Source organism: Ailuropoda melanoleuca, chromosome 2, assembly GCF_002007445.2.
Source record: "Ailuropoda melanoleuca isolate Jingjing chromosome 2, ASM200744v2, whole genome shotgun sequence".
Lineage (NCBI taxonomy): Eukaryota > Metazoa > Chordata > Mammalia > Carnivora > Ursidae > Ailuropoda > Ailuropoda melanoleuca.
Window position 1 is genome coordinate 120,537,415 of NC_048219.1, and position 26,802 is coordinate 120,564,216.

A 26,802-nucleotide genomic window follows, 5' to 3' on the forward strand; every position below is an offset into this window, starting at 1 on the left:
TTGTTTCAATGCCAAGGCAGATTGAGAAAGTACGAGAACATCGTCACCCCGCTATGACCTTGTCATGTTTTCTTTATGTGATAACGGATAAATGTTAGACATAGTGTGCTCCCCTTAAGACTTGACATGGAAAAGAACTTTTCTCTCTTGTAAATGGCTTCTGTTAGTGGTGCCACTGAGTAGAAATAAAATGGAGGTGAGAAGATCTGAAATAAAGTGGAACAGATTCGATGGAAATTGTAATGACTTGAGTGACACTGTTCTAAACCATTTTGCTACCTGCCCCCCCCCCCGGCTGCTGCTTGCTTTCTGTGCCCTGTGAGTGCCCCTGACCAAGGGGCTGGGACAGGCTCCCCCTGGAGGCCTGCCACACACCAAATAAGGGCCTTCCTGTTTAATCTGGAGATTATTTTATATTTCTGTTTTCTTTATTCTTGTCCTTAGATTTTGTTTTCCTGCTCTAGATTCTTAGAAAATAAACAGCATACCCATGGGAGGTAAATTAGCTCTTTCTGGAACTCTAACAGTGGCGTGCATCCAAATGCCACTAACACTCACAGAGTGCTTTCTAATTTGCAAAGCAGATTGCCATACACTGCCTCAGGGGCTGCTCACCGAGGCCAGGTATGAGGTCATACGCAGGCCCGTCTGTTCTGACCTAGAGCGGCCTACTCCCAAGTCAGCACCCCTCCCCCCACAGCTGCCCCTCCTGCTGGAGTGGGCAGCCTCCCTCGGCCAGAAGTCTCCCAGATCGGAGGCCCGATCTTGGTTATAGCATGGTTGTAATTGGTCATGTAAGCCCATGTTTCACTCCATGGCCTTTCTGCCTTTTTTTTGTCTTTTATCTTTTTAAAAATATTTTTTACTTTTGGATGTGAGTCCCACCCGTTAAGTCTTAAATCATCATTTAAAATTCAAAACAGAAAAAATGCACGAAGTCAGCTTCCAGGATAAGGAGAAGGAGCATCTGACACAGCTGCAGGACGCGGAGGAAATGAAGGTGTGTAGGCCGCCCCTTCGCTGGAGCCCAGCTTGCGTGTGTTTGGACTGCGTTTCCTTATTCTAGGAAAATCTGTCTCCTTCAGAGATGTGTGTGGCAGTGTAGGAGGGAGTGGGAGGGACCGGTGGCGGGCAGTCAGAGCCGTTCTCACAGTGTGGCCTGGCGCAGGACTGAGAGGCAGACGGACGTGTGCAGAAGCCCGGAGAGCTCTGGAGCTGACGGTCATGGTGCGTTAGGATATGGTTCTTCCCTGTTCCTGGGGAAGGGGGACGGAGCAGCCCCTCCCGGTCACCGCGTGGGCCGCGCTGCTGAGCTGAGCTTCTGAGGAAACGTTTGCCCTTCCTCTGAATAAAAGAGAACATCTCTCCCCTTGACCTTTCTCAAGAAACACCCCAGATTTGGATTTCCATCGTACACAGATGTTTATTTTTGGTCACATGTAAAGTAGTGAAGGAAAATGTAGGAAAAATGATTGGGAAATAAGACTTCTAGGTGAATAAAATGAGGCATGAGAAGATGTAGAATTTTGATTCATTTTAGGCAAACCGCAAGTCCCTTTGGGGGTAAGCCCGTGGGTAAAACAGCGCCCGTGCCATGAGCCTGCTCCAGGCTCCCCTTGAGGGGCGCTCCTCCTGGTTTCACATCGCTTTGCTGAAAAGGTCTCCTTTGAACATCACCATAAATCTGTGCAGTGCTCAGGGCAGGGACGATTCTCTAAACTTTACAGGTGAGGGAGTGTGGCTCACACGGGTTTCGTGGCTTGTCTGCCGTCACCTGGGTATAGTTAAGAGGTCTCTGCCCTCTGACTGACCTGGCGAGAGAAGCCATGTAGCTCATGTGAGCTGTAGAAGGTCATGGGAGAGCTTTTTATTTAATTAATGGACTGATTTGCTCCTAGGGCCCGCCGGGTTTTATCAAGATCTTTGGGTTTTGTTGTGCCCGTAAAGCAAGGCAGGTTCTGGGGGCCCCAGTTTTGGGATTTGACAGCCGAGGGACGTAGGGTAGGAGGCAGAAGCAATCCAGGGCTTGTCACGGTGTGGGCTGTGAGCCAACGAGTGGATGACACATTTCCCTTGGCCTGGCTTGCAGAAGGCGCTGGAGCAACAGATGGAGAGCCACCGGGAAGCTCACCAGAAGCAGCTGTCCAGACTTCGGGATGAAATCGAGGAGAAGCAGAAAATCATTGATGAGATTCGGGAGTGAGTTGGCCCGGGGGTTCTTGGGACGCAGGGGCGGGCATGGCTCTCGGGCCAGCTTGGAGAAGGACGCAGCTTGAAGCCGAGGGCTGCTCTCCTCGGCCCGCAGGCTCTGTGTTCTGCCCTGTGCCACAGCGGGCTAGACGTGCCGCTTCCGAAGTCTGTTCTCCCATCTGGGGCTGAGCCTCTGGGGGCTCTGGTGGGGCAGGTGGCAGGCGGGTACCCTTCCGCGTCCCCCAGGAGCCGGGGTCATGTTGGTGACTCAGCTGTGTAGACACATGCCCTTGTAGGTGGAGACACTGTCTGTATGAAAATACGTACAAAAATACACACAAAAAAACCAAAAAACAACCCTCCATTGGTCCTGACTTGGGTTCGGATAGGCTGCTAAATACTCCAGCGAAGACAGTCAGCTCCTGCTGCCTCCTCACCCAACATAGGAATATACCCCCGCACAGCCCCAAGCCACCCGGTCACGTGCACACACTTCTCAGGGACCCGTGCCTGTGCTCGTGGACCTGGGGCTTTGCCAGGATGGCGTCACTACAGCTTGGCTCTGGTGTCACCCCCTTCAGGGCCATTTTCCCGTCCTGTCACCGCCACTGAAGAACCCCTGCTCCATAATGACCTCTCCCCTCCTTCTCTCTCAACTTCCTGCCTCCTTGTCAAAACAAGGCAGCAAGCTGGGGAGTGCCTTCAGGATCCTCTCCTTGAGGCTCTTAGGTGTTTGCAGCGAGTCCTCGGCAATCTTTGCACCTCCTTGCAGAATAATGTTTTTAAATGGCCTCAAATAAAAGATGAGGGAAAATGAAGAAAACCAGTTATGTTGAAATACAGTTCCATCCACTAACCCCTCCCCCCCCCAAGATCTAGATTAAAGCCTCCCTCCGCTTCCACTTTCTGTAGATAAAGAACCAGATTTCTGTATGGGAAGCAAGGCAAGGTTAAATGAGTTTCTTAGGGTCACACTGCTAAGTAGGGATCAAACTGGAGTTAGAGTTTAATTCTGTGGGCTACTGAACCAGATCCCGCTCCGTCGTGTCCAAGCTGCTCACATAGCACATTTGCGTTTTGAGAGGAGAATGGTAACGAAGCAAAGTGTGAGCGGCGTGATCTGGGCTCTGTGCACACTGTCCACCTAAGGCAAGTCCTTAGCGTCGTCTTTGCCCTCCTCCTTTTGGACCACCCCCCTGCTGTTATTCATGTTGTTCTTTCCCCTTCAGACATGTCCTGCGTTCTTTATGATTAATCCCCCTCGACATGTTCAGCTGGAGGGGGACGGGGGGTGGGGAGGGACGAGAGAAGGAGGGAGGGTTGTTAGGGTTGTTGAGTGAGTTAGTAGTTGGAGAAGTTTCCTTGGCCTGTGCCTTTCAAACAGACTCTGGGTTTTCCTTCAGATAGCATGGAATCTGTTCTTTTACGGATGCACAGGTGTGGCCAGACAAAGGTTTTATAAATACTGCATGCAAATGTTGACCAGGTGCCCCCAACCCAATGGCAAGTTTCTGGTTTTGCAGCAGACCCTGGGCTTTCTTTGTATTTCCTCTCTCTGTACCCCTTCTTGCAGACTTCACACAGCGGCACTGTCCCTGTTTCAGCCAGAAATTTGGACTTAGGAGATGTTTTCAGATCATCGGACCAGAGAAGAAGGGAAGGGTGAAATGGCCAAATAAGATTTCCTGAGTGGGTGCATGCCGTCCGTAGGGCAGACAAAGCCGAATTCTTCTGACTGTGCTCTCTTTCTCTATTTTAAAATACCAGCCCTTTGCCTAGCTCATTATTTTCCCCCCAAAGCTCTTGCACAAGCCAACTCTAAATATATTCTTGAAGCCTTATGTTTCGTGCCTCTGAGATGTTCCCAGAAATTAGTGTTCACTTGGGCAGGGAGGAAGCTGTGAGGTTGTTCTCTGATCCCTCAGAATCTTCCAGAATTGCTGCCTTTATCGCACAGAACTAATGGGGTTGGAGCCGTGTCTTTAGCTGCGTGCCTCGGAATTGTAGACTCCTGTGCAACGTATTGCTTTTTCCCTCAATTTCAGTTTGAATCAGAAACTGCAACTGGAACAGGAGAAGCTGAGTTCTGATTATAACAAGCTGAAAGTAGAGGACCAAGAGAGGGAGATGAAACTGGAAAAGCTCTTGTGAGTGCACTTGAAATATTTCCTCTCTTTTCTCTCCTCCCCGCGGAGTCTTAGGGAAGTCGACTTCCATGATTCCGATTCCTAAATATTCTGGTTAGGTTGGGCTGATGTAAAAATAGAGCCTATTTGCATGAGATGGTTGGTTTTGTTGATTTATCTGTAGGTGCACATGGTGCCTGGAAATCTCTGTTGTGCCTTTGGTGGCTCATGACTCCTTTCTGTTTTTTAGATTGCTCAATGATAAAAGGGAGCAAGCCAGAGAGGACCTCAAAGGGCTGGAGGAGACAGTGGTACGTCAGCATGTTTCCCAACTCGTTTTAGTCCCAAAGACCCGATTAGTTTGTGATTTGTTGAATTTGTGTATTCTAAAACTTGATCTATGCCCACCTTCCTGACATACTGTTTTAGAGAAACTGTTTAGGCAAATACCACATATTTAGACATGAAGACAAATACAAATATTTAGACACACCATTTTAGGCAAAATATCCCGTGTAAAAGTGAGAATTGTAGAATTAATTCCCCAGCTCTTGATACCATGATTAATTGTCCCTCCATCTCTCCGTCCGTCTGTCCGTCCGTCCATCCATCCATAGTGCTATAATAGAGGCCCTGAGTGAGAGTTAAACTGACTTGCAAATCAATGCCTGAAACTTTACCCACTTTGCACGTTGTGACTTATTTCCATTCAACATTTAAGAGTGCCTACTAAAGGCTGGTGTTCTTCCACGTGCTTGGGTTGTATCAATAAATGACAAAGGTAAGACCCTGGCCCTTGTGAAGCTCGCCTTCAGGTGGGGGTGGGAGGACAGGCAGTGAACAATAAGGAAGGAAATCATGACCGCCATTACATGGTTATAGAAAGTGCAGAGGTCCCACGAGGAGGTAACATTTGAGCAGGGACTTGAAGCAGGTGAAAGCACAAGCCATGGGGATGTCTGGGGGACGGGCCTTCCAAGCAGAGGCAATAGACCGTGCCAAGGCCCTGAGGTGAGCCTGGGGTTGTCATGTTGGAGAACAGCAGGAAAGTTAGTGATGCAGGGAAGAGACAAGAAGTAGGCACAGAAAGGTCAAGACAAGAGCAGTTGTAGGCCAGGTAAGGCCTTGAGCCCTGCAGAGTTTGGGCACAAGAGTGACAGATGAGAAGGCCTCATCATTTGAAATCCTGGTTGTTTTTCTCCATTCTGCATCTGAATTCATGAGGTTTGTCTGCGCTGGTTGACTTCCATTTCAGCTGCTCTGAGGGCTCTTGGCTCTTGAGAGCTCTGCAAAGTACCACACAGCCTGTGTTTGAAGATAGGCTGTCTCAATAGAACCTCTCAATTTGGTGAAAACAAGTCCGGTCATTTCACATGATAAAACAACAGAGAGACTATTGCTTAGATACAGCCATACATTTTTTTAAACGATTTATTTATTTATTTGAGAGAGAGTGAGAGCACACGCACACAAGTGGGGGTAGGGCAGAGGGAGAGAGAATCCTCAAGCAGACTGCAAGCACGGGGCTCGATCTCAGGACCCTGAGATCATGACCTGAGCCGAAATCAAGAGTTGGCCATCTGAGCCACCCAGGCAGCCTGGATATAGTCATAAATTTTGATTCCATTCATGTGTCATGTGAATTTATGTGGGACTGTGCCTGCCTCCCAAGAATCCGGTGACCCCAGGCTGAAGGCAGATGGCTGCTCAGGGCTGGACCTGATTGTGTACTCTGTATCCTGGGCTGATGTTAGTTGCCCCTCAAAGCCAGGTGGAGGGACAGAGGGCACCGTCCACTCAGGACAGAAGTAAGATGACTGTGACTCAAAGGATCTTAGGCCTTTCCAACATGGTGGAGAAGATGGTAGATGCCTGCTGGCTCTAGGGAAACCGAGATGAAGCCATGAAGTTGCTTCATCTATGTCTGTTTTACAGGAGAAGTGATACCCACAGTTACGGTAATTCTAAAAATTCAGAAAAATATTGAACTTTAAAATTCCCACTAGCCAGAGATAAGTGACATTTCAGTACCTTCCACCCATGAACTACCCTCACCCACCATCCCTGCCCCCTCCCACCCACATGCTTACCCACAGAGACAGACCCACTGACACACTGGTTCCCTTTCTCTCTCCTGCTTTCACTCACTACTCACACACATTGCACAATCCACATGTGAAACCCCAAATTGGATCCCTACCGCATGTGTCATTTTAGACTTGGATGTTTTCACCTAACCTGCTGTTGGAATCCTCCCTAAGGTGTAAATGTTCTTCAGCAACAGACTCGCTGCCCTTGGCTGCCCTTACTTGAACTCTCCTTAACTCAAGGCCCCTTCTGGCTTCTTGAGTATTTGGGTGGGAGGGGTGTGTGTGTGTGTGTGTGTGTGTGTGTGTGTGTGTGTGTAACCTGCTGTGCAGGGGTTGGAGTCTGAAGCCCACTCCAGGGGTTGACATTGGAAGATGTCGAGGGTGTCTTGGGTCCCCAGGCAGCCATCTTGCTTTAACAGGACCCTTTGGGCTCTGGGGCTGGACCTCTCCTGCTGTGTTAGTGGGCCTTGTGTTTTCACCTCTCTGGGCTCATCCTCGCTGTCCCCTGTGACAGGAAGCTAGCCCTGAGCTTTTACACAGAGGGCAGTGGCCTGAGACAGGAAAGTTTCAGGGAAGTGAGTCAGATGGGGTGAGGAAATGATGATATCGTGGAGGAAGAGTCAATGCTGCGGGAAGCCAAATGCTAGCTGCCTAAGCTTAAATGTGCAACTTACAAACTGTTTTAAAGATTTTTAACCACCCCTCCTGAACTGTTGAATACATGTAAGAACAAACAAGAATGAGATAAAGGTGCCAAACTCAGGACTTCAGAGTATTGGGTTTTGGGGACTCGAGGAAATGCCTGGCCCTTTGACAAGTGACCTGTGCCTTCTCATTTCCCTTTGGTGTGGTGGGTTTTTTATGGACAATGTTTACTATGGTCACAGTTCAGTCAGGAATAAAATCCGTGAAGCAGGAGAGCGAGGGAGCATGCAGTGCAGGGGCTGGGGCCGGGGGGCGGGGGAGATCCTCTGGCAGGGGCCTGGTGTGTAAATGTGAGCGCGGAGCTGCACGCCTGCACCTGCCCCGGAAGGCGGCTAGGCCTCAGACAGGTGCAATGTGCATTGTATCCGTAATAACAGGCCTATTTGGCCTCCTGCACAGTCATTTGCCTCATCTGAGGAAGCAATTGACTTTAGGTGCTTCTTATTTCAACACAGAATTGCAGACTTGGACCCGGTAACAAGACTTAAATTAACATAGAACTTTTATTCCAAGAATGTTAGTGTTCCCATGGCTGTATAGCCTGTTTCTTTTTCTTGTGAACATGGGCGAGCTGCATCCCTTGATGTTCTGTGTTAAAAGTAGGTCAACTTAGACAAATTGAGTAGTTCAAACGCAAGTTTATCCCTCTCTTCCCTCACGGGAAGGTACCTTGCAAGAAACCAACCGTATCTCTAGTAGTAAGAACCTGGAGACTTGAATGGGTGGAACTATTTTGGTGTTCTGATCTTGCTAACAAAGGTCACCAGGTTTGACTCAGAGCCTTGTCTTCACAATCTAATTCCTAAGGGTTCATTTGTAGACAATAACTCAAAACAAAGAAAAAATTGCCCCCAAGAAGTTAATTACAACGTAACAATATTAGGACAACAAAGGGAAACAACAAAAGCCTAATGAAGAAAATAGCTGTCAAATATGGTGCATCGATAAGTTGACAGTAGGTAATGTTTACCGAGCGCTTACAATGTGCCAGAAACTGCCGTAACAGTTTTATAAGGACTATCACATTTAATCTCGACAACACTGTGAGGCAACTATCATATTTATCCTCCTGTTACAAAGAAGAGAGCTGAGGTGCAGGGGGTTAGGTGGGTTGCCCAGGGTTACATGGGGAGAAGGCCCACTACCTGCCTCACCCACGAGCTTAGTGGTGTAAAGCCAGCACACTTGGCCCAGGGCCAAAGGGGGGCGTGGAAAGATGAAAAATGTTGGTCCGCTACGATGGGAGAGATTGTGGGTAACTTTCCATTTAGACTTGCTGGCATTTTGTGTAATGCGTACGTGATAAATTAGAGCAAAGAAAGAATCTGTTCTGGTACAACACAGCCAACTAGGAATTTTTGTGAGAAAACGTGTTAACTTTTGTAGTTGAGGGGAGAGAAGTTCTATTTAGAACAGTGCGAATGAGTAGGCTCTGTTCTGGTTTACGGTTCATGGTTTGAGCTCCCAGTCTCTGCCCCTGGGGGCAGTGTTGAGACAGCTGGAGGGATGGACATATGTGGTGGGAAAGCCAGGGGGAAGTGGGGGAGCACCATGGCCTGGATGGTGGGCTCGCAGAGCAGGTGGGAGCCGTCTGGGTCATTGGGGCAACCAGACGGGGATGGTCTGGTGCCCGATGTGGCCTGAATTCGAGGTGTCTCCCACTTCAGTGGCAATCTCACAATCTTCTCTTCCAGTCTCGGGAACTGCAGACTCTGCATAACCTCCGGAAACTCTTCGTCCAGGATCTGACCGCCCGGGTTAAAAAGGTGAGCTCTATTTTGTGTGAACAGGGCTGAGAAGAAAAGAAAAGATGGACAGAAAGAATCATTTTCCGTTGAAATATCACTTGCTTAAATTGGGCTGGTTGTGCTTAAAAATTAATTATTTCATGCCAGAAAATGTATTCAAAGAATGTACTGGAGGTAAAAAAAGAAAAAAAAAGTACTTGGGAATATTTTTCCATCTGATTTTTTCTTCTTAGTAAGAGGAAGTTATAATCCTCTCCCTGGCCTTTCATTTCAAATGAGTGCACACCTACCTGGCTGCAGTGCGAGAGCTGCCGTGCATGATGCCGGGAAAATCCAGGGGTCTCGTCAGGCAGTGCTGCCTGAAGCTTGGTGAGCAGTGCCAGAATCCTGGAGAGATTAGAGGCAGGAGCCTCCTGTTTGCCCATGAAGGGCCGTTAGCGGCTGGGTCAGAGCATATGAAGCACTTTCACGTGCGTCTTACTTGCTCTTCCTGGCAACCTTGTGTAAGTGGTTCTTACTGTTCGGTTCTGTCTTAGTGAAGATAGGCTCAAAGGTTAAGTACCTTGCCTAAGGTCACACAGCTAGAAGAGCTGGAGGTAGGATGGAACCCAGGTCGTGTGATTTCTGAATCCTCGTGCCTCCCACAGTGATCTCGGGGAGTCACCGTATAGTGAATCCCAGAGCAGCTTGCAGAAGTTCCAGGAAGGAGGGAAAGGTGGGAGTGGCAGGGGGACTTCTCTTTAAATATGTTTAAACGTGATAGAGGAGGAGCGATGGGCCATATCCAGCTGTGTAGTAGGATGGAAGGAAGGTGTATTGAAAAGTACGCACATGTGTGCATGTGTATCTGTGTGAAGGAGCCAAGGGGAAGAGGTGAAATACATACAAAAGAGGAGGGGGTTGATGGTGTCAGATCTGAGTGGGACAGAATTTATAGCGTGGATGGATGTATCAGCTTGGTAAGGGGAAGGGATACAATTTCCCAGAGAGGAGTAGTGGAGAGTCAAGCTGGAGATGTTTGCAGGACAATACATAACCATGGAAAAGTGCATCCAACGACTTTGATCTTCTGAGTTAATGTGGAGGTTCTGTCCTTGATGGAGAAGGAAGGGGGCCAATGCAGAGGCAGCAGAGCCTAGCGAAAGCCCAGGCAGCCTGGGGGGATTTGTCAGGGATGAGTGAAGGCCGAGCAGTGGTGTGAGTGTCCAGCTGAAGGTCAGAGCATGGATTTGCTGTGGACCCTGATAGCATGGTTCCAGGCCCGGAAATGAAAATAAAGAAAGGCAGAGAAGGATAGGAGAGTTTAAGAGCCTAATGGCAGCAGTGGGGCAGGTAAGTAGTGACCACAGTCATCAAAATAGAAATGATCATCAGACCTGGACCGGGTAGGAGGGAGAGGCCAGAGCAGAGGAGACAGAGAGGGAGCCTGCAGAGATTATGGCAAGGACTGAAAAACTCAGTCAGAGGGAGGAGGGGGTCAGGGGAGCTTGAGATCAGGCCCCCCTGATTTCATGATATAAACTCTCAAGGAAGGGCCTACTTGTAGACCCGTGGCTCTCAAAGGGTGGTTGTCTGGCCAGCAGCTCGGGCATCCCCGGGGTGTTCACTAGACACGCACATTCTCTAACTCACCCAAGGTCCACTGAAGCAGAGACTGGAGGTGGGGCCCAGCAAGTTGAGTTTTAACAAACCCTCCTCTGGGCAAAGTTTGAGAACCCTGGATGTAGATGGAAGAGACACAGGTTTGAGATCTGCGTGCAGCTGTCACTTCTCAGATGGAGGGGCGATGGTTCTCTGTAATCAGACGCAGCAAGGATGCCTTGCCATTTTGGGGCTCCAGGATGTGTTTGCACATGTGTTTCTCAGCTTATCTGACTACTCAGCATGGCCTTGCCAGGAGGGCAGTTTTTGTCCATCTCAACATCTGATGAATTTCAAAAGTTTATCCAGCACAGCGCTCAGATGCTGTGACTAGTTTGAGATGGATTCATTAAGTAATTTCATGGGATTGGAAGCTGAAGGGACAAGCAAAGGCCATTGAGACTTCCCCGTGGGACCACAGGCAGTTGCCCAACAGCTTGGTGACTTATCTCAGTTGGGACGTTTGAAATAGATTTAGGTCTTGGGTTTATGTTTTCACACTGGTTCTTCTTAATGAGTTTTGGAACAGTTCCTTTGAAAAGAAGTCTGTTTACCCACCTGCAAGGGAGAGGTAAATTTCACAGAGAGAACTAATCTGTATCTTTCAAAGGAAGATTGAAAGTTTTGTTTGTTTTGTTTTCTATTCTCTAAACTATAATGCTCGGAAGACCCTTGACACCAAACAAGGGAATTCATTGGGAAGGTCATGGAGTCTCAATTTTTAGAACCTCTCTTTATTTTCACTTTCAGAATAAACTTTGGTGGAATTGGGGTGGTGGTTTTTTATAAAGAAGAATTAGAATGTTGTCCAGCTTGTGCTGGGGCTGCGGGTGGGCTGTGGGCACGGCTGCCCGCTGACCCCTCATGTTGGTGCAGAGTGTGGAGCTGGACAGCGATGACGGAGGGGGCAGTGCTGCCCAGAAGCAGAAAATTTCCTTCCTGGAGAATAACCTGGAGCAGCTCACGAAGGTTCACAAACAGGTAGGAGAGTTGTGCTAGCCTCCTCTGCTTTTCTTACTCTCCTGGAAAGAAGCGCCACTATATCTGGCCACAGTTCCGGGAGAAGGCTCTGACATTAAAGATAAAAGCACTCTATATCACCAGGGGACATTAATCCAAAAGGGTCCTTGGAGTCCTTTATTTAGTCTTCAGTGACTTCCCTTATATATGAAAGTCTTTCATCGAAGCCAGATGGAAGGAATGGAGTTTGAGCTCTTGGGGTTTGGGAAGTGGGGTATTCAGAACCCTGCCTTATTGTCCCGCCTCCGGTCCCAGTCCCAGACCCACAGGCTGCACAGAACGCAAAGTGAATACCACTGGGCTGATTCAGGCCCCTTATTTTTGCAGACGAGGAAAGAGACCAGGAGAGGAAGTGATCTGCTTCGTTTTCTCTCTGCTCTGTTGCCCTATTTCTTGGGCATCCTCTCCAGTTCTTATGATGCTCTGGAGTTGATCTAGAGGGACAGCAAAGTGCATGGCCAAACCTACTGGTGATCTAGGCAGTTGTCTGTCTCTTTTCTGTATAAATACTGGAATGTTCATGTTTCCCTTAAATCCTAAAGATCTGGATTGTGATAAAAATGGTTCAGCTTGTTGGACCACATGGTTAAGGGGATACATCTCTCTTGGGCCTATGTCCTCTTCCACGTTACCTAGGATGGCATTTTTCCCCAAAGGGAGGAAGACAGAGTCAACATGGTTGAAGTCATTCAAGCAAATTATTGATGAGAAATATAGAAGCAGAAACTGCAGTCTGAGTTCACTAATTTGAAATAAGGCTCTGAAATTCATTAATTATTTTATTTATGAATTCACTGAATGTTTTAATAAATATTAAAAACCTGCTGTCTGCCAGGCACTGGGGCTGGTAAACAATGCAGGTGTGGCCTTGGGATAGGTAACCTTCATCCAGTGCTTTCCGATTTTCAAAACTTTTCTGGATCCGCTCGGATTCACACAATGGTCCTCTTATATGCTCTCCTTTTTTATGGGTGAGAAACCTGAGACGTGTAGGGTTGGATGACTTACCAAGTCAGATGTCAGGAAGTAATAGAGCTGGCTCTTGAGACTTTTATTTTTTTAAATCCAGGGCAAGCCTGTTGCTTCTCTTTCTGTCTTTCCTTTCTTCCTTTCTAAAAAATTTTCCTTCATTTTCTTTTAATTTTTAAAAATTTGTACTTATTTTTTTAATTCCATAATTAACAGACAGTGCTGTATTATTTTCGGGGATGCAATGTGTCAGTTCAGCAATCCTATACATTACTTAGTGCTCATCACCATAAGTGTCCTCTTAATCCCCTTCACCTCTTTCACCCATCCCCCCACCTCTCCTCTGGCAACCACCAGTCTGCAGCCAGACCACCCTGAACGCACCTGTCTCACCCATTCCTTCTTAACTGAGGGTCTTAGGTAATAAGAGAAGGAGCAGTATCTCAGGGTTACCTGTGAGCTTTTGGATATGCTGCCAAGTGGGTCCAAACCGCATGCTGGTGGAGATGACACGTCCTGCCCAGGAGGAGGCCTAGAGAGAGCTCTAGAACATGCACGCCCGTACCCAGTGCTTCTGAACTTGCCCAACATCGCTCAGCTTTCACATGCTAATGCCTGAGTAGCCAAGCTTCCCCACACTGGCTCCCCGACCCACGCAAACCAAGTCGGAAGTAAATCCTGCCCAAGCCTGAAAGCTTCCTGTGACCGGAAATGGCTTTTAATTTCATCCTGCACCCTCCCCACTTCCTTGCACACGAGTCGTGTGTAGCAAATTGGAGGCCCGGGGTACAGGATTGCCGTGTTCCTTCGGCGCTGCCAGCATTGGTGTCACAGGGACGTTCGCGCCGACCTGGCGGGGCTGCTTGTTTGGCCGCAGAGTCCCCGCCTGTCCCCGTCTGCCCCTCCTGCTCGCCCCCTCGCCTTCTTAGTAAGTTGCCCCCGTCCGCTCTCCCCGCAGCTGGTCCGGGACAACGCAGACCTGCGCTGCGAGCTGCCCAAGCTGGAGAAGCGGCTGCGCGCCACAGCGGAGCGTGTCAAGGCCCTGGAGAGCGCGCTGAAGGAGGCCAAGGAGAACGCCATGCGGGACCGCAAGCGTTACCAGCAGGAGGTGGACCGCATCAAGGAGGCCGTGCGAGCCAAGAACATGGCCAGGAGGGCCCACTCGGCCCAGATCGGTAGGTGTGCCCCTCACCTGCGCCCCTGCTGGAGGACAGGTCTCTGCTAAGCAGAAGCACTATGTTCGGGAACATCTGCCAGGCTGTGGTCAGGCCGGCGGGGCGAGGCTAGCCAGTGCCTGCAGGCGCCCTGCGTTCCTCCCAGGAGAATGACGGTGTCAGGCACCTGCTTCCTCACCCTGGGAGATTGCAGCCTACATTGCGGTCTTCAGAGCTGCTGAGCTGAGCAGAGAAGGTGGCCAACTTAGGCTGTCAGCTAAAGGTATTTGGCTGTAAACAGAGCTACATTCTCACAAGTACTAGAATACTTGGCTGTGTCTCAGCAAGGCCCAAAGGCGCCTTCTGTTCTGTACCAGGCAGAACATGAAGGGGCGGGGTGGAGCCAGGAGCCTCAGGGAAAGCCACTTGCAAGGGCACGTTTGGAAGCACCTTGGAAAGAGCTGGGCTGGCCTCGGGGAGCAGCGTGTGGATCCCAGCCAGGAAAGGCGCTTGGACGTCCAGCCCCTGCCAGACCTGGATTTGGGCATTTTGCCCGTGGCGGGGATGGGGGTGTAGCTGCTAAGTTATAGTTCCCAGGATGGAGCCACACGCAGCAAAGGGATTTAGGAATGCTCTCTAGAGAGTGTTTTTTTCTTTTGTTTTTTGTTTTTTTTTTTTTACTGAAATGCCTCCAATAACATGTGATATTATTTCCCATCAGATAATGCTGTGCAGATGTTTTATAAACCAACAACTTCATGTTTCTAGGTTTTAGATCATACCTTAGATTTCATTGCATTTATTGGATTTCACGCTCTTCGTAAATCCGGAAACTATGGAGTGTCTTCCCAGAAAAGTGCATCATAGGCAGAAATCTGCGTCCAGTTTCAGGGGCTGTGCGGATGCCCTTGGAACCCAAGTGTTGCCTATGGATCTGCCTCAGATAAAACAAAGTCCTTCTAATTTTCCTCAGCTAGAGTTAAAATAATTGATATGTAAGTTCTCTCTGTCCCCTAACCATTGGGTGCCCTGGCTTAGCCAACTATATTGTCAGGAGGGCAGACATCCTGTTTTCAGAAAGGTCTGGTGCTTGATGAGAATTATAATGATAAAAATTGTGCATCTTGGTTTTCACATGTGACCCTTGGACATGTGGGTGTGGCCAGTTAAGCCCAGGCTGAATGCTCTGTCCTTTCTGTCGGATACAGCCAAGCCCATCCGCCCTGGACACTACCCGGCATCATCTCCAACGGCCGTCCACGCCATCCGAGGGGGAGGAGGCGGCTCTGCAAACTCCACTCACTACCAGAAATAAATACGAAGTGAGTCCCTGGTGTCGGGGTGGTTTCTGTCCGGGGCAGCCCTGGGGCAGATCCCTGCCCCTGCCTGGTTCTCATCCACCGGCATGTGCCCCTACAAGAGTGAGCAGTTTAGCTTTCCTGGAACAGGCCCTAGGGGTGTAGCTTACCTACCCTCAACTCAATGTAGAGCCTAGGGTCTTCTAGCTAGGGCCACCTGGTGCTGGGTATCCTCCAGGGGTAGATGAGGGTGTGGCGAATGATTCACCTGGGAGCTTTCTTTTGTCTGTGGGACTTCCCTGTGCAGCTGGCATCCAAAAGGGCATTACCTGTTCGTCAACTGCTTTCGCCCAGAGCACACAGATGTGGGTGGTTGCTTAAAGTTTCAGGAAACTGAATATAAAGGAAGAGCCAGATATAGAAAGTCATATTTTTATAATTGCTCTCTGAGCTCAACAAATAGGGGTTTTTAAGAATCTAGGTAGGTCAGGACCACATTTTTCTTTGAGGTGGTGGTCTATAAATTTCTCTTCCTACAATCCACATGCGTGATATTGCTCTACCAGCAAACAAACAAACAAACAAACAAACAGTGATACACTTTAGGAAAGAGAAGCAGGAGAGAGCACAAACTGTCCTTTTGTACTTGAGATGGAGAAAAGAGGTTACTGGTTGGGTGGGGCAGGCAGACAACTAGGTAGCCAGAAAACTGTTCAGGAAAACTCTTTGAACCAGTAACCTGTGGATGGGAGAGGGTAGCTCCAAATGTTATCCTTGGACTCTGAGCCCTCACTAAGGAAGCTAGCTTGCAAGGTGGTCAGGCTGGCATGGCAAAGCCGCAGTGATCAAGGCCAACCCCGTAGAGCGCCGAGTCCTCTCCTGTCCTTTCCGATCAAGGTAAGGGAAGTGAATGTGAGGGGCTGGAGCGCTCTCTCCGGGGAAATGACAGCATTGCTAAGGCTCCCGCAAAAACCGTCAAGGAGACAGCTTGGCGGCTGCCCCCAGACAGCCCTCTCCTGCGCTGCCTCAGGCAGCATGCCAAGGAGCGGAACAGGCACTGGTCAGATTAGGGAACAGGAGGAAAGGCCAAGGCAGCCCGCGGGTGGGCAGCATGTCCACCACCATCTGCCCTGTCCTAAAAGGGTGGATGGGAAAGTGTCTTGGCAGCGGGCTACCCCATTCAGATCTGGGATCGCTTTCCATTATAAATAAAATAATTAGGAGGTTATAAAAGTGCTTTTGACGACATGTCGTCGGTATTGGGGCTGGCCCTTGCAGGGAGTGGTGAGCTCCTGCGAGGCAGCGTGGGATAGAAAAGCTAAAGTGGTGGTTCTCGACCTTGGGTGGGTGTCAGTGTCACCTGGCACCCGGAAACCTGGCTTCGTGAAGTAGCGTGGGGCCTGAGCCTTCGTGCGCTCACCGAGCACCCCAGGCAATTCTGTCAGCCACCAGGGTTGGAGGACTCCTCTCCTGAAGTCGCCGTGGCGTCACTAGGGTGGAAGTTAATTTCTCTGTCGCGGGAAGATTTGAGGGCGGGCCGTCAGTGGCTGGTAAAGCGACTCCACAGTGACAGCAGAAAGCTCGCCTTTTAAGTTTAGACTCCCTGTCCTCGGAAAGTACCTTCCTTCCTCAGGGTCACCTCAGTGACTTCTGTTCTAGCTTTCGTGCCTACACCATGGTTAGCAAGCAGAGAAGAAGGTGGCAAGAGGCAAAAGCAGCTTCTCAGCCGAATCTGCTTGCTTTTGTGGCCTTCCCGGACATCCATATAGTGCGAAGCCTGCGACCCTCTGGCCAGATCTGAGGCATGTGGCCACGTCCAGCTGCAAGGGGGCTGGAAAGCAGTGGCTTTGAGCTAGGCACATCACTGCTCCTCGTAAGAGTAGTGTTCTTTATTTATTCTTCTTTCTTTCTTTTTTTTTTTTTAAGATTTTATTTATTTATTTGAGAGGGAGAGAAGGAGCAGGGGGCAGAGGGAGAAGCAGACTCCCCGCTGAGCAGGGAGCCCAGCTCGGGGCTCCATCCCAGGACCCTGGGATCATGACCTGAGCCAACGGCAGATGCTTCACCGATGAGGCAGCCTGGCGCCCCAAGAGTACTGTTCCTTAGCTGCAGACGAGGCGATGGATGCCGCGTGGGCAGCCGAACCGCGTGTCCGAGCACCTGCAGCAGTGCTCTGCTGAAGTAGCGTCTATGTCACCCGTTCGATGGCAGCACGCAGAGAGGTGTCGGTGCCTGGCTCCCAGCAAGCTCAGTGAATACGCTGGCCCAGGGACTCTGGGCTCCAGAGACTGTGCAGCGGACAGCCACGTTCCACGTGCAATCCCGTAAAGGTCTGTCAGACCCACGTTTTGTGTAAGGTCCGTACAACCAAACGTTCCCTTCTTATACTTGAGACTGAGAAATAGTAGGGCCGGAGAGACTCTTAACTAACAGAGCCACCCTCGCGCATTCCGGTGATCCGTTGCTTTCTTTAACTTGAAGTGTTATAAGCGGGTTTGATTATTTTATCCGCAGTTGGACCCGCTCTGTCCATATGTACAACTCCTATAGCTGGGCACGGTCCCCACATCACAAACAAGTAGGCCCCCTCCTAGTTACCAGGACGGCGGTGTGGTAGACGGCCCTGGCTTTGGACAGGAGACAGGGGTCAGGTGTTAGGTCTTTTACTCTCTTTAAGTTACTTACCCTCGGAGTCGGCTGCTTCATCTGTGAAATGGGGAGAATCCTGCCCCTGGATCATCGGTTGTGAAATGAGGACAAACTGAGGTCATGCTTCTAAGCGGCTTGGCGTCGTGCGTGTGCTCCATAAAGACGTCGCTGCCGTAGAGGGTAGCAGCAGGTGGCGGATGGATGTTGGCTTGTAGTCGCCTTTAATTCACATCGTCATTACAAAATAGTTTTTAGTCCCTCTCTGGCCCTAAATTCTAACCACTGAGTGGGGAAGGCCCTTGACTGAGTATCCTGTTTGATGCTATGACCAGATATAAGGTGTTTTAAAGATATTGTCATTTATTCATCTAAAGGTTATGAACAAGAACATTGACTATTTGTAAGAGGTTAAAAAAAAAGGATAGTAGCCAATGAAGTGGGAAATTATAATTGGAAGTGAAAAAATGCAGAATCATTTTTAAAAAAATAATTGGAGGGGCACCTGGGTGGCTAAGTCAGGTAAGCATCTGCCTTTGGCTCATGATCCCAGGGTCCTGGGATCGAACCCCACATCGTCTGACTCCTTCTGCCTCTCCCTCTGCCCCTGCAACTCATGTTCTCTCACTCTCACTCAAATAAATAAAATCTTTTTAAAAAAATAAAAAATAATTGGAAATGTGGAATTCATTGCTTAGTTGTGATCAAAACCTTTTGAGGTGCTCTTTCCTGATCTTTGGGATGCTCGTTCTGAAGTCTGTCTGTCCTAGGTAGAAATGATCTCAGCTGCTGACTCTTCCCCGCCCTCTAGTGGAGGCCACAGCAGCATATTCATATTGGGGCAGCATCTGGATGTCTTAGGGGTTTCTTTCTGCTTCATTTCAGGTTTCAAGGAATATAGTCACAATGAGTATTTTGGTTTATGCTCAAAGTTTCAGAGTGACTGAAGATGCCCACACAGAGAAATCAGAACTCAATACACTGCTGGCTTCTATCTCAGCTAGTTCAAATCCAGGGGGACAGCCAGGGGGAGGGGAACATCTTTTTCAAACTGCACAGCTGGACATAGAACAGTCCAGTGCAGCAAAGTACAGACATGGGATAGGGGACTGGCTGGTCGTGGGTTCCAGCCCTGGCCTTGGCTGCACTGCTGTGTGATGTTGGGCAAATTGCTGGATTTCTTCAGCCTCAGTTTCATCATCTGGAAAATGGGGTCAGGCATGGAGAGCCTGCTCTGTACTTGGTTTAACAATGAATGAGACAAAGAAGGCTCTGTTCTTGTGCGGTGATACTCTTTTTGCAGGGAGACAGACAGCAAATAACAAGGTAACTTCAAATAGTGGTATGGTTCTGAGGAAAATAAGACCAGGTTAGAGCAATGGAGACGGGGGACGATATTTAGAAGAGGGGGTGGCATTTGAGCTGAGCCCTGATGACGACAAGTACCAGCCACACAGTCACTGGGGAAGAGTGGGACAGACACTGGCTGAAAGGTGGGGATGGTTGGTGTATTTGGAAAATCACAGGAAGGCTGATAGGGCTGGAACCCAGAGATTTTCATAATCGGGGTTGTTGGGGAGGGGCGGAGGGGCCAGATAAATGAGGCCTTTGGGCCAGGCCAGCAGCAAAGAGTGCAGTCTCAGTGTGTGGGGCCACTGGGGGCTCTGGGCCTGGGAGTGGGGGGACCTGGTTCGTGGCTGGGACAGGCCACCCTGTGCTGGACCCCATGGAAAGGAGGGGGTGGATGAGAGAGCAGGGGATCCCCAAGAAGCCCTTGCAGGGAGATTGATAATGTGGGAGACGGGAGTAGGGACTTTTACAGGTAGGGAGTACTGGCTGCCTGAGAGGAACTGCGATCTGGAGCATACGCGGAGGTAATGGGAAGGCAGAGGAGGAAGGACAGTTGCTGGCAGGTGGTAGATGGGGTGTGGGGAGGTGGAATGGGTCTCATCTTAGTGCCTGTTTTCTTGTGCAAGAAGCCAGGTTAGCAGCTGCAGAGGCTGGGAGATGGGGTTGCAGGCTGAAGAGATAAGGTGTGAAATAGACCTCTGAGGCAGTACTGAGTGCTTATTTGTGGCCCCACATTTAATGCAGACATCATTTAAATATCTTGTCTGACTCCCTGGTTCTGAGGGCCTGGAATTGGGCTTCCCTTCCCTGTAATGCTCTGGCAAGCCATTGGGTGCTTATTCAAATGTGTCCACCAGATGGCGCCAGTGGGGCACCGCTGGAACCTAGACTATTTTCTAAAAGGCTTTGAGCAATAGGGTCTTTTGGCTTTCCTATATTTAGAACATTATTTCTTGAATTTGAATAGTAAATAGAGTACTTTTAAGGGGATAAAGTTCTCATATTTCCCAGAGGTTTTTTTAAAAATTATAATTAGGTATTTGCAAATTTACAATAGCATATACTTACAGAACTACCAAGTCAAAACAAATTTAGAAGTTTGATAGAAATGAACCATACACCAAAATCAAATTACCAGCCTTCACCGAAGTTAATGAAAGATGGCTTTTCTCTGGAAAGAGCTGGGTGCAATGTGACTCTGGTACGCGTTGCTTCTAGTGGGGTCTGGCTTGCCTATGCTGCTTCTGTGTCATTCCCTTTCTGTGTCAGAACCACTGTAGAGGGGCACCTGGCTGGCTCAGTCAGTAGAGCACGTGAGTCTTGATCTTGGGGCTGTAAACTTGAGCCCCACGTTGGGTGTAGAGGTTACTTAAAAATAAAGTCTGTAAGAAAGAAAAGAAAGAAAAAAAAATCACTCCAGAGTCACTGCATACCTTCAAGCCATTTTGTCGGCTTGTGGCTGAACACATCATTGTCCAGTGGAGGCCAGCTTTAGCTGGAGGGTATTGAAGTTGGGAGGGGTACCATCTACTTGGTTCTAGCATAAAACCTGTGTGGGGCTGAAGTATTGGAATGCTTGGTTGCAAGGTTGTCAGCTGGATAATCTAGAATACCCACTATTTTTTTTTAAAGATTTATTTTTTTGAGAGAGAGTGGGTAGGGGGGAAGTGGGAGGGGGAGAGAGCGAGAAGCAGACTCCCCGCTGAGCGCAGAGTCTGATGCAGGGCTCGATCTCAGAGCCGAAAAAATCTCGAGTCGAATGCTTAACCACTTAACCAACTGAGCCATCCAGCCACCCCTAGAATATGCACATATTAATGCTAGATTTTTGTGGAAAGAAAAACATAAAATTGAAAATATTGTGAAATGAACGAAAGGCCCAGGATGCCTCTCACTTTGTTGATGAAGATAATGACTGATATTTTGAGGACTATACTTTTATTAAAAACCATATATGTTAAGTCTAGAAATCATAGCCTATGAAGTTTTGGGGCACCTGGGTGGCTCAGTTGGTTGAGCGTCTGACTCGGTTTCAGCTCAGGTCATGATCTCAGGGTCCTGGGGTCAAGCCCCACATCAGGCTCCTCACTTAGCATGGAGTCTGTTTGTCCATCTCCCTCTGCTCCCCTCTCTCTCTCTGTCTCAAATAAGTAAATAAATAAAATCTTCAAAAAAATAAAGTTTTAATAAACTTTGAGAAAACATTTGGTAAATTTACAGTGGTAGAGCCAGTAGGGACTCATTAGGGCTCTTACAGAAGAAGCAGTTCCTTGTTTTTAGACTGTGATTTCATGCTTTGAGGCATAAAGAAAACAGCCCTGGAAAAGCATGTCTGCGATTTATAGCAGGGTCATGTGGGTGAGCGTAAGTACAAAGAGCCATCAAAGCAGACCAGGTGGTCTGTTACGACCCCTGCAGCTCTGATTTGTGTGACATGCCCTGGATCAGTGACAGTCACTGTAGGATGGCTCCATCTTCTTCAGGTTTACTACTTTAAGACTTTTATTGTGAATATGTCTTAGTTGTTAGTAAAAACAGTATGTTTAAATTCTGAAGTGGCGGGCTAGAAGCAGGCACAGAACACACATCTCCAGGCTTTCACGACTGTTCCCTTTTGCTGCCGTAACAGTCATCTGTGACCGAGGGCCTGAAATCCTGGCCCCTGTGTTCCTGTGTGCCTGCCACGTCAGGGTGTTCAGCCTTTGCCCAGACAGTTGGAATGCACACATGGTTTTCTACTCTTAAGTCTTGTCACAGGGGGTGAGTGAGCCCTGGGTGGCTCAGTGGGTTAAGCGTCTGCCTTCGGCTCACGTCATGATCCCAGGACCCTGCTTTTCCCTTCCCTTCTGCCTGCAGCTCCCCTTGCTTGTGCTCGCACTCTCTGTCAAATAAATAAATAAAATCTTAAAAAAAAAAAAAGTCTTGTCAGGGTAAGCTACACACAAAAGGGGAAATTCCAAGTCTTAGAGACAGGAAGTCCAGTATTTTCTAGGCTCGCACTTAAACCTCAGATTTATTTGACTCTGAATGTCCCTGGCCATTTCCCCATGTTTACTACCTTCAGCTAAAGCCCTAAACTTCAGGTCCTTGTAGGCCTCTAGCTCTCCTGTCTTTGAAGTAGGAAGTTCACCTCCTCTCAACCCACCACCCCGCCCTTCATTGTTTTCCTCCACCTCAGGCGGCATAGAATTTTCTTTGTAAGCTTTTGACTAGAACAAAAAGGCAGCCCTTCGTTGTTTAGTCCTTCCTTTATGCTTACGCTCAGGCTGAGCTTTCCAAGCTGGCACTTCCCCATTTATACTCTATTTGCTTTTCTAAATCTCTGTATTTCCTTCTTGTTACTCTTCTCTCTGTCCTCAATACCTAGATCCAAGCCATTTTGCATCTTGGCTGTGATACCCACGTAATCACAAATATATATACCTAAAACGTACGAGTGTCTTGTGCCCAACCACAGCAGAAATGGGTTCACTCCCCACGTGGAGGATAGGTGAGAAGCTGCTTTCGAGTTTAAACCTCGGAAGTAGTGAAGTCAGGAAGCCTCCTTTACAGCAGGTCACGTGGGATCTTTCAGGCACGCATGTGGTCTACATCTGAGCCACTGGGCTGTTCAACTGTTGGAAAATCCTAGTAATGAAATGATTGAGTCACAAGAATGTGAGTTCCCTCTCTGCGGGGGGACTGCAGGGTACATAGCTGGGTGATTGTGGGTTCAGGATACAGAGCTGGGCTTCCTGGGGTTGAATCACAGCTTGGCCATGCGTGAGGTAAGTTACTTCATCTCTCTGTGCCTCCCTGTCCTCTGTAAAATTTGCCAAACGACTGTACTTACAAGGTGGCTGTGAAGATTAAATGCATTAGTACGCAGAGAGCTTAGGCAGGTGCCTGACACAGAGCAGGCACGTGTCGTTGGCCTGCGTTGACACTATGCCATCCTACCTTCTACAGAGAGGCCAAGGGAACTGTCAGGATCACACATCTTGTCCGTGGTGGGTCCTGGACCATGACCTCTGATACGCTGTGTAGCAGTTCCCAGAGTTCCTGGCCTTAAGACCTTTGTAGTCTTAAAAAGTATTGACATCAAAGAGATTTTTATATTCCTGGGCAGTATCTCTTGGTGTTTTATATTATTGATATAAATTGAAGCAAAAATTTTAAATATCACTACTGTTAACACAAATGCCACTTTTAATGAAACGTGATTATTTTCCAAAACAAAAACTTAGAATGGCATTGCTTTGCAGTTTTGCAAATCTCTTTAATATGTGGCTCAGTGGATGGCCCTGGATTCTCATATCTGCTTCTGCATTCTCTTGGTTGCAGTGTCTTATTTTAGTGGAAGAAAACCCAGCCTTGTCACTCCAGGCAGGATTCTTGGGTGTGGAGAAGTTATGATCATAGCACCTTCTCTCTCTCTTTTTTTTAAGATTTTATTTATTTGAGAGAGAGCGCATGTGAGCGTGCATGGGTGGGGGGAGGGGCAGAGGGAGAGAGAGAAGCAGGCTCCCTGCTGAGCAGGGAGCACGAAATCATGAAGTCAGATGCTTAACCGACTGGGCCACCCAGGCGCCCCCATAGTACCTTCTTCATTACAGGCTTGCTCTGAGAATTGAGTGAGAGATGTGAAAGAAGAGTGGAAAGTCCTGGGAGAGTGTGTGGCAAAAATTAGGGCCTCACAATTATTAGCCAGTGTTACGGTGGTTGTGGGGACAGGCCGCAAAAGCATAGACAAAGCAGGACTCAGGGAGAGGGGGCAGAAAGAAGGGCAGGCGGGCACTGTGGTGTGGGACTTGGAAACCAGCATTGTGCGCCCAAAGGGAGCAATCGTGAGGCCCAAGAAGGAAGAATGATCGCCCCCCACAGCAGATTGCACTCGTGCTCCTGGGAGATAAACCCACTTCTCTTCAGCAGTGATGTATGGAGTACAATCGGCAGTTCTTATATGTGGGCACTGAATGGTAGAAAGGCAAGAGAAAAGATAAAACTGTGTACTGTTTGGATTAAGCATAAATCCTCTTGCAAGCAATTGCAAAAGGCGAAGTTAGGGGAAAACCTCTAAATACTTCTTGCAAAACCCTTGTATAATTCGCATCTTTCTTCAGCCTTCTCACCCCTTCTAAAGAAAGGCGATTTTATTTCCTCCTAAGTCTGGTCACACATTGCCACTCTGAATTACCATCTCCAGTTTGGCAGGGGCCCAGGGACAGCCTCGTAGCAGGTCATTTGGGCCAGTACCTTGCTTTTCGGAGAGTAACAACTCTGAGCCATCCAAGAGGGTCAATAGAACTGGGTGTTCATTGTTTTCAAGGTGTGCCAGCCTCTCCGGGTTGGCTGCTCTCGGTGATCAGAATGGTCAGAAGTGGTTTCTCCGGGAGCTGACCCATTTACCTTTGTAAGTTCTGTCCATTTTCTGTCCTGAATTTATCAGAAGAGATGAACATTCAGATGGTTGGCAGAAGGATGGGAGTATCCCAGTTGACTTCCTTCTTCTTGGGCCTGCTGGAAAGACTGCATTGGCAGATGGGCTGGTAAGACTGGTAACTCAGGGTGAAGAGGAACAGCCTCTTTAGAATAAAGGACCCTTCACCGGTGGGCTCCCTGTGTTCTTCCTTTCGGCAGCCTGTCACAGTCTCTGTCTTCTCTCGCCCTCTTTGAGGGGACTAAGCAGGTTGGGTATCTTGTGGCCCCCTGTTTCTTCCCTACCATTAGCCAGACGTGCTGAATCTTGCGCATGGAGGGGTGGGGGATTTGAATGAAAGGCCAGCTGGTGGAAACTGTGTGACTTGCAGTCTGCAGGCACTGTTGAGGCTGCCCCATTGAGCTTGTGCCTAGTACAAGGCTCTGTCAGCACGAGTTGGCTGCAAGCACCATGTTAAGCCCTAATCCTGCAATTGAAGGCATGTGCTCCTACCTCCCTGCCCCTGGGCACGCAGGAAGACCGTCTCATGTGACCAGGGTGACCCAGAAGTGATCCTGAGATCGTGTGCTCGCAAAAATGAACCTGTAAGGAAAGCGAAATGGGGATTCGAGCGGTAATATTCAGAAAGCATCCTTGCATTGCTTGGTTTTCAGCTGAAAATGAATGTAAATGACCACTCTGACCGGGCTTTTGGAGTTTTCATTTCTTGTCCTAACAATAAGCACAAAATCTTACCAGACAGTCTAAACATTAAAGATGCTCTTCCCATAAACAAATCTCTCTGTGTGTGACGTCTAAAAACAGCATGAATATTACCATATAAGGTTGTTTAAGCCAGTTTTGATGGAGCAGCTTTATACCTGTGAATAGTTACACCACTGGAGCAAGAGATGGTAATTACCAAATGAGCGCTCGGAGTTTTCTTTTTGTGTGTGTGTGTCTGGGAGGAGGTGGTATTATAAAAAAGAATATGTTCTTTTTTCCCTCTTCTCTTTCCCCTCCACCCACTTTGCTCTTATCTACTTCTATAATCCCTTTCCACACCCTGAATTTTGTCTGTTGATTTATAATTTGCATCCTGCTTATTTATATAAACTCCGAGAGGCTGCTGACAATATTATAACACGTGAGTAGGGAGAGTGAAGAGAAACACATTAGAGGGGGAGAGAGCATTGTAGCAGGAATCTGAGGTGGGTGTTTACCACAGTTGAGCCCTGAATTTGGATCTAAGCCTTCTAGAGGCAAAAACAGAAAGCACAATGTGTCAGGTTATGGAGTTCCTTTTAAAATCAGATGAGCATGTGGGTTTTTCTTAGTGTCTGTCATATTTCTGTGCCAGGCATTTCCCATGTGTCTCAAGGATGAGGCTCGACATACCCCTGCTGCGGCCCCCTCCCCACCCCACAAGCCCCGTGAGCTCTGCACAAAACCTACAGGAAGACCACAGACAGACAGGGCTTCCAGCTGGCGGGAGGAAGCGGAAACTTTGGTTCCTTTTTGAAAGTGGATTTTACTGGAGTTGTTCCGAAGGCGACAGAGACCGCTCCAGGCTGGCCTCTGAGTCAGGACTAGCCCAGACTTTTATCCTGAAGACCTGAGCATGATCGGATGGATGTTTGGTGGGAAGTGGGGTGAAGTCAAGGGGGTGCCCTGTGAGTAACTTCATCAGCCTAGGGAGGTGAAAGCTACCTTTCCGTCATGATTAGGGTTAGGGGATGTCTGACCTGCCTCAAAATCCTTGTTGCGAAGGGTGTTCGAGTCCCTCTCAGGAATGAGAAAATGCGATGTTTCTCTGAATACCACCAGTGTCACTGATCACCTGTGGAAGTGACAATATATTGAATTTCTTGGGTTAAATAAAATATGTTATTAAAATTAATTCTACTTGTTTCTTCCCACTTTTTAATGTGGCCACTTGAAAATTTAAATATGTGGCTTATGTGGTATTTCTACTGGACAGCTCTGGTCTGAATTTCTAGAATGTTTATCTAAATATCTAATTACTCCAGATATTCCAAATATCAGAACACTTGTCTGAGGAGTGAAATTCCACTGTGTGCGCTAACTCCTGTGTTCTCTCTCTGGTTCTCTCTCAACAGATATGGCTCTCCATGTAGCATGTCAAGGACTACATTAATCACCAATTCCTTTATTTTTTTTTCCCCTCCTACACAATTTCCATTTTTTTTTATACTTGCTTACCCCAGCCATCTGCAGTACACCAGTTTCAGATATTCGAGCTGTGCAGAATCTCTGTGTGGACAGATGTGTGCTTGGACATTTCTCTTCCTGAGAAACCTGAAAGGGATGATCACAGAAGATCCACTTACTCCTGAGAACGAATGCCAGGGACTAGGCTGTTGGGTGGTCTCTGGGCGGTCCCCGGAGCCTCCTCCCTCGGCAGTGTACTGTCCCAGCAAACGCCCTAACGTGTCATTCCCGGGGG

General features: G+C 48.4%; 1 protein-coding gene across 1 annotated transcript in view; it reads left to right on the top strand.

The window, feature by feature from the left end:
• Positions 1-26,796, top strand: part of KIF5C (kinesin family member 5C) — a 145,774-nt gene extending 118,978 nt beyond the window's left edge. Inside the window, exons 18-26 of the mRNA XM_011230488.3 lie at positions 924-1,000; positions 2,090-2,199; positions 4,236-4,337; positions 4,567-4,627; positions 8,806-8,877; positions 11,377-11,481; positions 13,448-13,664; positions 14,852-14,965; positions 26,456-26,796. Of these exons, the coding sequence (XP_011228790.1) occupies positions 924-1,000; positions 2,090-2,199; positions 4,236-4,337; positions 4,567-4,627; positions 8,806-8,877; positions 11,377-11,481; positions 13,448-13,664; positions 14,852-14,958 (851 nt within the window). The 3' untranslated portion in view covers positions 14,959-14,965; positions 26,456-26,796. The remainder of the gene's footprint in view (positions 1-923; positions 1,001-2,089; positions 2,200-4,235; positions 4,338-4,566; positions 4,628-8,805; positions 8,878-11,376; positions 11,482-13,447; positions 13,665-14,851; positions 14,966-26,455) is intronic.
• The last annotated feature ends 6 nt before the right edge of the window (positions 26,797-26,802 follow it).